This window comes from Aegilops tauschii, chromosome 7, assembly GCF_002575655.3.
Source record: "Aegilops tauschii subsp. strangulata cultivar AL8/78 chromosome 7, Aet v6.0, whole genome shotgun sequence".
NCBI lineage: Eukaryota > Viridiplantae > Streptophyta > Magnoliopsida > Poales > Poaceae > Aegilops > Aegilops tauschii.
In genome coordinates, this window is record NC_053041.3 from 515,747,624 (window position 1) to 515,759,420 (window position 11,797).

The following is an 11,797-nucleotide window of genomic DNA, read 5'->3' on the forward strand; positions in this document are numbered from 1 at the left end:
TCACAGCTCTCTTCACGCTCGCTTTACGAGTCGAAATCGTTTGGAAGGTAGATTTTGCGAATAACAAGTGTGATACTGACAACGTGCTCCTAAGGCGACTGCTTAGTCGACAAACCAACACCTATTTGGATTCGCTTGAGAAGAGCGCATTCTTGAGATGCTAAGGGCTGGCCAAAGGGTTAACTAAACTAATAAGATCTCTTCTTCCTTCTCTTTTATGCTTCAGCGAATCGACTTCTTCTCGATGATGGACATTCCACAGGCATTTCTAGAGTAAGATTCATGTGCAGCCTTTCTCGATCGTTTATTATTCTCGAATAGAAGATGATAAGATGCATACCCCCTCCTCATTAACTATGTTACTTATTTCCTCACAGTCTCTTGATGCAAAAAACCTATTCTTTCAAGGAAAAGACCTTTATAATCCAGTGTAGTTTTTCACTGACTATTCTAGTGTAGTTTGACTCAAGTATACGTTTTCTGAAGTCTTAGATTGCACGCATTTCTTAAACAGTATTGCACACTCAGGTCACAGTCACCCACCAGGAAGGCATAGAGGCAAGACAGAAAGTAAAGACAGCAGGAATCAAACCTAGGAATAGTAAAATGATGATTCAAAGCGCTACCGGGATGCAGCTCTTGTTCGAGGTAGGTTAGTAGCTCTAGCCAGAAGTCGAAAAGCATTAGTTGGTGGTAGCCCTTAGGAACACGAGGAGGCTAATGTAGTGAAACTGGATGAGCAATGACGAGGCCCTTTCACGCTATCGCCTTGGATTGTTCACCTAGTTCAGAGAACACTCAGGTTGCTTAGAAAGCGTAGCGTTAGGAGACACCAGGGTGTTAGCATTCAAGAATGAGATCACACCAGTGGTACCAAAAGCTCCAAAGACTGTTGAAAACAAAGGGAGTGGACAGACAAAGAAGAGAAAGGAACAAGAACCCAGTCGTCGAACCAGTATAAAGCCCTAAGTGATCTGCTCTACAAGAGTATATTAACTCGAATCTAAGAGAAATTCTAGATAATGTTTCCTACCCTGAAATTTTCTTGTCTTTCCCGTTTTCTTGCTCTTTCTCCGGGCTTTGACCATGTCTCCCGAACAATTTCAGTAGAGAAGGGGAAGTTAGCAAAGTTAGACAAGATTGGAATGGGCATAGGAACATGTATTGATGTACCAGATCGGCTAATTCGACAGCAATAGTCCCTCGGACTCGAAAAGTAATAACAAAAATGGCTAATCCAATAGCAGATTCCGCATTGGGTATTTTATTAGACGAATCCATCTTATTTCCTTATTTCTCTGTTTTGGTAGCAGGAGAAGTAGTTTGTTCACCCCGTACTTCAAATTAGTCTCCCCCGTTGACCTTCTTTTTTAGATAGAATCCTCAATGAGTGGAAAGGACTAGAATCAGAACTGGAATTCCCTTCTCTGAATTCAAAAGCCCACCCGGACTTGGTTTGAGAAGTAGCTTGTTCAATTTGTCCTCAGCAGAAGTGAAACCTGTTGCCAAGAGATCGAAATTCCAATCAGAAAACAAGTACTTTGAATCAAGAAATGACATTGTGTAGAAGTGAAGTGAAGTAGAGAATTCCAGTCAGAAAAGCAATCGGATACTGAAATCTCTTCTCTGAAAGCTAAAGCTTTATAGATTATAGGAAAGCAAGCACCACGAAGGGCAATACCCAAACTATAGGTTATCTTGTGTCTGGGCAAGCAAGGTCAAGTAGTGGCATCCTATTACCCTAAATGGAAAGCAAAGTAGGTTATTCAGCCATCCCTCGCGAACAATCAGAAGTCCCAGTTTCCTTAACTAATCTCGCCAATTTATCACTTGATCGACCCAGAGACTAATCTATCGTTGGCCCAGGCAAAGAGTGAGAAAAAGCAGCAAAAGGAGTAGCTTGCAGTGAGGAATGAAAGCTGGTGTTTTACCACCATTCAGCAAGAGAAACCCACTGGAACCTTTTCATAGGACCATAGAAAACATGCTGCTTCCTGTATAGAGATGACTGCTTCTTTAATGAAGTTGATCGTCTATCTCAAGTGGTGGTGATCGACTCCACGAATAGCCTGAACCTGAGAAATGTAGATCTGCAAAAGGGAACTTCCTGTTGTCTCGAATCAGGTCTGCTATTTCTATTCATAACTCTCTGGCTGGAATCGACCAAAATAGCCCTTGACGGCAATAAGAGGATCCTAACCACTACATGGTTCGAAATATCAATCGAATGATACCTCAACTGAACCTACTGAGTCAGTTATTGGAAATATATCACTATCAGGCTCACAACAATCTTTAGGAAAATGCAGACACAGTAGTTTTTTCGAAACTTGTTCAGACACCGCAAGCAACTACCAGTATCGATCTTCTAAAGAAATGACCTTCGTTGCCGAAGTGATAGACAAACAATTCTATAGCGGACTTGGACTAGTGACACATAGGTCCTATTTCAGGTTCATTTACTTTCTGAAATAAGTAACTTTGTCTAATGTTCCCCGAACGAGTAGTTAAAACAACCATCCCCTGATCCGAAAGGAATGGGTGTTCCTGAGGCTTATTCAAAGGGCTTTCTAGTGAGTTAATGGGGAATGAGGGTATCACCCATAACCAGTTTGAAGATGCAAAAATTCTGTTCTTGTCAAGGAGGGGGATTAGCTACACATCCAAGGAAGGCGTTTTTAGATTATTAATATACTTTGTCCCGAACAACGGTCGGTTGGTTTGGAAACCTCGACCTCCCTTTCTTCAAAGATTGTTAGCGTGGGTTTCTCAGCCTTTGCTTCTTTAGGAAAGCAAGGCTGAAACCCACTCAATCTGTGCTTGACACCCCCAGTAGGCCCCCTCAAGGGGGATGGACACCTCTACTGGAATGAAAGGAAGGTCAGTGGATTAGATCATGAATACTGTTTATTTCCTTTCATACCCAGGAGGTGAGGTAGAGATGGAGGGCGGCCCTCGGGGGGAGGGCCATTACGCTGTAAGGTTTCCTTACATAGGACTGAGCATGTCTCAAGGGAGTGAGACATGCACTAACAAGCCTAGTGCATAAAGGGAGCCCACCTCTAAGGGTGGCCCCTTTACAACAGAGGAAGACATACAAGTCTTACCCCCTACGAGTCCGGTCTCCGGGGCGGAAATACCAGGTACTGATTTCCAGAGGTACCGATCTGCAAGGTACCCATTCCAAAGGTACCGATCCTTTGAAATCATGCTTTGCTATTAAAGGGAATTCCTCCTAACGTCGGAAACTCTATTTATATTGGATCGATCTTCCTCGTTCGTTCCCTCGATCGGTCACTCCTCGTCGACCTTGTTATTATTAGATTTGTGCTTTTATCCGGGCTCGCCCTACGGGGTCCGGGCATCTTACCTTCCTCGAGGCCGATCTCGGAAGGCGCTAATGGCAATCCCTTTTCCTAAAATGAAATATGAGGGAAAGGCCATGGAATTCATGTATCTTAAAACCAACCTTGAATAAGACCAGCATTATGAACTCACATCCATTTCAATTGATACTAAAATAAAGGGAATAAATATCAGGTTTAGCCTTTTCAAATTCCACACATTTTACAGATTTCCTGATCTCTGAAAAAACCAAAACCCAAGGAGACACTTGTTTTACGAGCAAGAAATAGTTTGACCTCTTGGGGACCCTATCTATCGTGGGCTTGTTTTTACCCTGGAAATATTGGGTACCACAAGGCCTGTTTTCTTAAAGGAATCTGCCTTTAAACGCGTTCCACTAAAAAGAAAGTAGTTGGCAAAGTGGCAAACCAACCAATGTCACTTTTTCAGAAGTTGGAAACAGGCCAATGTTACTTTTTCAGAAGTTTGTGACCCGTGAAAAGGCATATTGTGATCACTGAACCTTTTGATAGCGATGAGTTGTTGATGAAGTCTCTCAGTTTTCTTGAAACTTGGCTTTGGCTGCATTTGGTTCGAGAACCATCTAACGGGACCAAGGATAAGAGAAAGAGCAATGGAATCAGATTTGGGCGTCGTGGACTGGCCTACTGGTAGTTGAAGGGTGTGAAAATTCACTTCCGACTAAGTGTGTCACAGGAAAGGACCTCTTCCAAAATTCATGGACCTAAAATGGAACATGAGGCGCCTGTGGCCCGGAAGACTGGTATCATAGCCTTTACGACAAACGGGGACCCATGCGAACTGAGTTATGACGAAGTTGAACAAGCTTGCCCCAACGCGGCGGACGAAGAAAAAACCGACCAGAACCCACTTTTGGAGGACTGTCCGGAGAGGAAGAAGCAACAAACTCACCTCATACTAACATCAAAAGACAAGAAGGCAGTGATGTGGTAGCGTCCTATGCTTAAAGCTGAGCATGAACGGACGCCTATCGGGTCTCATTAGTACGGGACCCAAGCCATACCGAAGTTGACGCCGGCTCCATACTGGGTATGGGGAGTCTGGTCCCAGGATCAGATCTACTATGGACGGAAATGCATTATGCACCTGTCCACGCCAAATGCAATATTTTGGCGTGTTCACTTAAGTAATGTCCCTAGCGGGAAACTATATTCAAGAACTAATCCATTCGACCCGACGTGGGTCGAAGCCACCGATCGAGGGAAGGTGCCCTTCCCATAGAGGCAAAAACTTTATAAAAACTGTAATTTTTTCTAAATTTTTGGAAACCACTCTCACGAGTGGAACTACTCTGTCCCGAACAACGGTCGGTCGGTTTGGAAACCTCGACCTCCCTTTCTTCACAGATTGTTAGCGTGGGGTTCTCAGCCTTTGCTTCTTTAGGAAAGCAAGGCTGAAACCCACTCAATCTGTGCTTGACACCCCCAGTAGGCCCCCTCAAGGGGGATGGACACCTCTACTGGGATGAAAGGAAGTTCAGTGGATTAGATCATGAATACTGTTTATTTCCTTTCATACCCAGGAGGTGAGGTAGAGATGGAGGGCGGCCCTCGGGGGGAGGGCCATTACGCTGTAAGGTTTCCTTACATAGGACTGAGCATGTCTCAAGGGAGTGAGACATGCACTAACAAGCCTAGTGCGTAAAGGGAGCCCACCTCTAAGGGTGGCCCCTTTACAACAGAGGAAGACATACGAATCTTACCCCCTACGAGTCCGGTCTCCGGGGGCGCAAATACCAGGTACCGATTTCCAGAGGTACCGATCTGCAAGGTACCCATTCCAAAGGTACCGATCCTTTGAAATCATGCTTTGCTATTAAAGGGAATTCCTCCTAATGTCGGAAGCTCTATTTATTTTGGACCGGTCTTCTGATCGAGGGAATAGCTATCGACAATGACAAACCCAATGATACAATATACTCAAATATAATCGTTTCCATAAAAATCTGCCATCATTTTTTTACTCATACTTGTCCCTTAGCGGACTCACTCTTGTCTTTCTTCATCTAAGGAGTGATAAGTGCCAGGAGTCTGCCTCTAGCATCAATACACGTCCTAGTTACGAGCATAAATGCATGAATATGCAGAGCCAGGTATAGCGAGTTTTATTTTATTTATTTTAATTGAATCAACGAATATTTTTTGAATAGAAAGTCAATGTATCTAACCTATTATTTCACAGGAGTACTAGTTGCTGAAGGCGATTTCAGAATCAAAAAAAGTAAAGTCAAAATTATTTAGCTTATTCTCTCAACCCAATTTTGAATTGTCAAGACAAGAGCTTTATGTAAGAGTAGAAGCCCCAAAAGGTGAATTAGGGATTTATCTAGTAGGAGATGATAGCCTTTTCCCCTGGAGACCCACTTAAATTCGAAAAGAAGACCTCTATTGTGACAGAAGATTCCTCGCCCACAGCATCTCGCTAGATCGGGGGCAGACGGTGGTGACGGTTCAACTGGATCTGATACTTCTGCTACTTGAATATGCGCTCAATGATGAACCTTCAAAACTGCGTTATGCCGCAATAGGTACTAGTATCATTATAGCAAGTTATTTGACTTCGAATGCAATAATTCCGCTAACAGCCTCTATAATACAATGATAAATAAATGATCAATTCTATTCCAGGATGTATTCCTAGTTTGAAAAGAGATGAATGAAGGGCATGATCATTATAAAGTATACCCATTTTTATTTATCCCAGCTGGGTTCTTGTTGAATACCCATAGAGCTCGGATTCCGACGATACGAGCAAAAGCTAAATAAAATCTGATTAGTTGCCCGAGCTGTATGAGGCAGAAACTCGTCCCACGTACGGTTCGGAGGCCGATCCCCACCCCTGCAATAATGGTGCGGCTTAGGTCAACTAATACGAATAAGATACAGTTCACTCAATGATTGCCCTTGGGTCCCGAACTCCATATGGGGAAGGAACGTTGTTGTTTGCGTGGTCTCGATCATTTACATGGACCCACTTCTCATTCCATTTGTGGGAATTTGATGATTTATAAACCGTCCCCAACGAGCGAATGGTTCATGTTTGAACATGATGAATCACTTCGTGCCGACCTGTTGCCCATAAACTTTCCTGCCTAATCAAGGTACGAAAAAACTCTTTTCCCACGGCTCACTAATACGATCCTATCTTACCATTCTTCTATCCTTCTTCATCACGGGACAGAAGCATAACACTGATCTATGGACGAAGGAAGGTATTAGAAAATTCATTATGACCTAGACCTAAACAAGGCTGATATTGAACAGAGGAGGAGTTCTTGTTACTACTTCTCGCTGGCACCAAAAGAAGTTTCGCGTGATTCGGACCTTTTGTGGTGGTCTGCCGAGGACAGCACCTAAAAACAACCCTTGTGCCATGGAAAAAAGATTGATTTTATTACGACAGGCTATTTTTTCCATTCATTACCTTTGAGGGGAATGAGCAACAAAATGACAAGATGAGGTGCCCCGGGCGCCCCTAAAAAAGAACCAAAAAGTTCCAGAGGCATCTTCCATTCATTTCGATTTAGGTCTTTCTGGTTCTGACTGGTTGGTAAAAGGACTCTAAATCCTTTGAGTGGTTCGATTCCACAACAGAACAAAGAATGAAATGAATGAATGAAAGCCATGACCATGCCTCCAGTAGGAAGATCGAGGAACCGATGCTGGCGCTCCTGGTTCATGGGATCCTAACCGCGATGGGGATTGGACATAGAACCTGGACCCATCGTAGAGACGTTTAGTTCAAAAGAAAGGATCGTATCCTGATGGTAAGAATTATACTTTCGTGGAAATACAACGCTATAGACTTCAATGCGGTAGAGTAGACGTTTTGTTCCTAATTTTTCTGGACCAAACCTCCGCTCCGACCCAACGATACAATGAATTTTTTCTGTTCATATTCATAAATAAAAAAGATGAAATTCGAAATGAGAAAGGGCTTCGAGCCTCATGCTTTCCTGTTTTATTTGGTTGGGAAATGGCTCTGTCCTGGCGAGTCCAACAGGTCTAGTATTCTTTTCTTTTTCGTCTGAGAGGATGGGTCCCGAGGGAACTCTTTTTCTTCTATTCTAAGTTTTGATTGCATGAGCAGCATAACAACATAACAGTTTTGTGTAAGGAAGTAAGGAAAGACTCCTTTAGAATTTGTCCATCGTGATTAGGGTCGCTCTTTTTTTAACTTTACTTTAGTGGAATTTAATGTGTTCATGCTAACAGAAGAGCGGATCCAATACACATAAGACTTTTTTCAGGAAATTCAATCCATTAACTATTTATATTCCTTTTCTTATTTAGTATTTGGGTTGGTAAGTTAAACTAGATAGCTATATGATTGAAACAAAACAGCTTATAAATTTGTAGTAAAAAGAAAAAAAATCTCATTTCCTACGTACAAGAAAAAGGGAATAGAAGGGCGGGTAGATCAATGTGATGATAGCACCACGCCAGGCACCGAAGACGAAAGCGAAATCGCGAGGGTGAGCTAACTCCAAAAACCCGTCCTCAGTTCGGATTGCAGGCTGCAACTCGCCTGCATGAAGCAGGAATCGCTAGTAATCGCCGGTCAGCCATACGGCGGTGAATCCGTTCCCGGGCCTTGTACACACCGCCCGTCACACTATAGGAGCTGATGGAGACTAAAAAATGATTTAAGGTGGCATTGTCCAAGGAGAAACCACCCCAAAGCCAAGTTCTTGTTATCGCGTTCTCCTTCTAATTTTGTGGCCGGTTTTGTGGTAAGCGTGATAGATTGAATCAACAAGCAGTAGTGTGATCTGCTGCTTGCGGTCAGTATTCAGCAGCTTGATCAAACCAAGTTTCCGCAATTTCCGAATCACCCTGTAGAATGGCCTGTTCTCCTCAGTCGGAATAGGAAGTTCCTTCAAGCCTTGTTCCTTCTTCCGCTTCATCTATCGTAAAATTCTACAGCCAGCGGGTTTTTCTTTGGCCAAAAGGTACTTCGAACTTGGAACGAGCATGAAGAGATTAACGAGACTTCTTTCTCTTTTGAGTTTTTCTGGCGGACCTGCCGCACAAGATCTTTGGTCTTCCCCTGGAACCGATGAAAAAAAGTGGATTGCTTCTTATGTACTCGCTCAGAATGATTCTTCTCTATCTATAGTTCATGGCCTATTAGAAGTAGAAGGTGATGCTTTTCACAAAAAGCTAGTCAGAAAAAGGGGCACGCAGCTACGCGATTCTAACTGCTCTTGGTTTTGTAACTCACTGCTCTTGGTAGAAAAAGCACCAATTTCTGTACCGATTCCGGAAGAGCGAAGAAAAGGGGGATGTTTTGTTAATGGGAACCCGCTACTGACACTTGAAAAAGCTGCTTTCAAGGTCTCGTCCAGGAGCAAAACAATCATAAATCACTTTTCATGCATTCATTAGCTAAGTACTCCAGTCTTTACAACAGGCCGTCATATTTGGCTGTGACAACCCCATGATTCTTTTTGTATTGCAAACTCTGTGATCTTTGAGCAATAAAGACTTGGCTTCCCTAAAAAAATCACTTTAGCTTTGCAGCTCTTGAATTTTTTTACCTAATAACAGCAATAAAAAAGAGCTTCCTAATACCCAAGCGAAATGCACATTGTACTAGTATGTTCATATCAATGATCAAACACCTTTAGTCCAGCAAGATCACCACCAAGATTTTGAATATTAAACCCATCGAGGAGCGCTAGAACGGTGGCCAACTAGCTACGCCATGTGGTGCATGCTGGTTGGTTGGTCACGGTGAGAAATTTTTTGATTTTTCTTTTAGTTTTCTCTAAATGGTTGAGACATTTCCCTTTTTCTTTTTGAGAAAAGTTTTTCGAGGCTTTTTTTAGATAGATGTGATGTCCACGTGACACGAGAATTGTAATTTTGAGATGAAGGTGAGGTGCACACAGCTTCCTCATAAGCGGTCCGCAATGGCGGGCCCCAACCACTAGTCACATAGCATGGAGGTAAGGTATCATGGTTGCTGGTCACCAAAATCAGCCTTAACTGTAAAGCGGCACACTAGACAAAAGGTGTTTTGGGACGAAATCTCGGATCAGCAAAGATCATCGATCTCTGACGGACCATTCATTCCTTGACACATACTGCACGCATGCGATCGAGCGATCAAATGATTAGATTTGCACACACTCAAGGACCGTATTTTGGTTAGCAAAACTAGTGCCGTTCAATTAAGCAAACCAAATGCGTGCATGTTCTTGGTTTTTTTACTCCAGGAGTCGTTGAATCAAACCGATCGAACATGCAATGCAATGCAAGCGTACACGCGAGTATGGTTGATTGGAGTTCCCCATGTATATATGTTTGACTACGATGGAGCAACTAAGAGTGTTTGTCTGCATATGGCTTTTATACGTACAATTCTGGAGTAGTAGTTAGAGTTAGACCAAAACGATGCTGCTTGCAATCTGACACCCTGGCAAATTGATAGGCAAACATTCAGTTAGTTAGTACTGTCCACGCATAAGAACACTGCAAAGATTTCAGTGACCCCACCCACAATTGCAATCAGTGCACTTAATTTGCAGCTTTACTTCCATCGATGGATCAACCATACAAGATGAAGAGAGAGGCAACGTCTGTCATGACCCCTATTAGTAGTCGAGGCGTTGATTCAGCTGAATCATCATCATTATCATCTGCCTTGCCTGCTGGCTCACTTCAGCTGCCTGAATCATATTCATACTCCTCTCCTGGCCGGTTCAGTCAGCTGAGAGTGAGCTGATGATGTTGATCCCTGAGGTTTTCCTGTGCCCAATCAGCCTGGACCTCATGTCCGACCCCGTCACCCTCCTCCCCACCGCCCAGACCTACGACCGCCCCAGCATCCGGCGGTGGCTCGCCGCCGGCCACCGCACGTGCCCGGTCACCATGCGCCCGCTGCCGCACCACACATCGGGCTTGTTGGCGCCCAACCGCACGCTCAAGCACCTCATCGACCGCTGGCTCCTCCTCGCCGACCTCGCGCTGCCCACGCTCAGGGACAACCTCCTCGACGCCGCCGCCGCCACTGACTCCGCTCCAATGGTGGCGGCCGTGGAGACGCTGAGGATCGTCAGGTCGCTCTCCCCTCCTGGCTTCTGCGCCCTGCTCCTACGCCTCCTCATGGTTCGGAGCAGCGGTGATGTGCTCGCCGAGCTGGCACTCGACTGCCTCCTAGCGTCGCCGTCCACGCGGGAGCTCGCCGACGCGCTGCAGGAGGAGAAGAAGTTGCCCTCCTCCTTCGCCTTCCTCCTGAGACAGGGGAGCCCCAAGGTCAAGACAGCCCTGTGCCGCCTAATCCACACCGTCGGAGCTGTTGCCGTCGACGCCGTCGGGGCCTTGGGCCGCTCAGAGCCGGTCATGGGAGCACTGGCAGCTCTGGTGCGCGACGACACCGCCGGCGGCGCGTCTGACGCCGCTCTGAGGGCGATGTGCAGCCTCTGCTCGTCGGACCAGGCCAGCCGGGAGGCCGTGGTGACGGCGGGCGCCGTCGACGCCCTGCTCTCGTACATCAGCTCCGGCGGCTCCAGAAAGAGGCCGTCTTCATGTGCGCTCTGGACCCTGGCTCTGGAGACGCTGGAACTCGTGCTCGTCAGCGTGGACGCCGGCAGGCAGGCTATGTACGCCCGCCCCGGTGCGACGGCCGTCTTGGTGAAGATGGTCTTCATGGTGCCCTCCCGTCAGGACCGGGTGGGCGGCTGCGGCAGCGAGCACGCCATCGGGTCGCTGCTGGTGGCATGCCGCGAGTCTGCGGAGGCGCGGGTGGACGCCATCAATGCCGGGCTGCTCACGCGGCTGCTTCTGTTGCTGCAGAGCCAGTGCAGCCCCAGGGCCAAGGCCAACGCCATGGCGCTGCTCAAGCTGCTCAGGGCCATCTGGGCTCGCCATTGATTAGCTCATCCCATCAATCTTAGAACCTCATGTAAATACAGTATCGAATACTGGAGATAAATATTAGTAGTACAGTAACAATCATTAAAGAGCTCATGGTCATCTTATTTGAATCTTTTCAAGTCGCACGCTGCTATTTTTCGTGTAACAAATTTCCGAATTCTCACGAGTGGCAACGATAGCACAATGTCCGTGCGTTGCTACGAACCGCTTAAGAGCATAATTTTGAGTTGAAGTCACATTTTTATAACAGTTTTGCTAAAGCATATCTAGATGTACCATAAGTATTGCACATCTAAATCCTATATCATTGATCTTACTTTGAGATTCGTATAATATCATTCTGCAAGTGTTGGTCTCACAAGAAAGTAGTAATATACTTGTTTGTTTGTTTTAGTAAAAGCACATTTGTTTATTTATGTATCTTGAAAAGTTACTAGCCCCACAAATGGGTAAGGGTGTATTTTTTATTGATGAAGTGTTGGTCCCACACATGAACTCACCACCAACTCCAACCTACATGGAGTATTTGT

At 45.2% G+C, this 11,797-nt stretch overlaps 1 protein-coding gene across 1 annotated transcript; it reads left to right on the plus strand.

Moving 5' to 3' along the window:
- Window positions 1–10,115: 10,115 nt before the first annotated feature.
- LOC109770342 (U-box domain-containing protein 25-like) lies at window positions 10,116–11,264 on the plus strand. Its single transcript, XM_020329044.2, has one exon. It carries the CDS (start codon window positions 10,116–10,118, stop codon window positions 11,262–11,264), a length of 1,149 nt encoding a protein of 382 aa, XP_020184633.2.
- The last annotated feature ends 533 nt before the right edge of the window (window positions 11,265–11,797 follow it).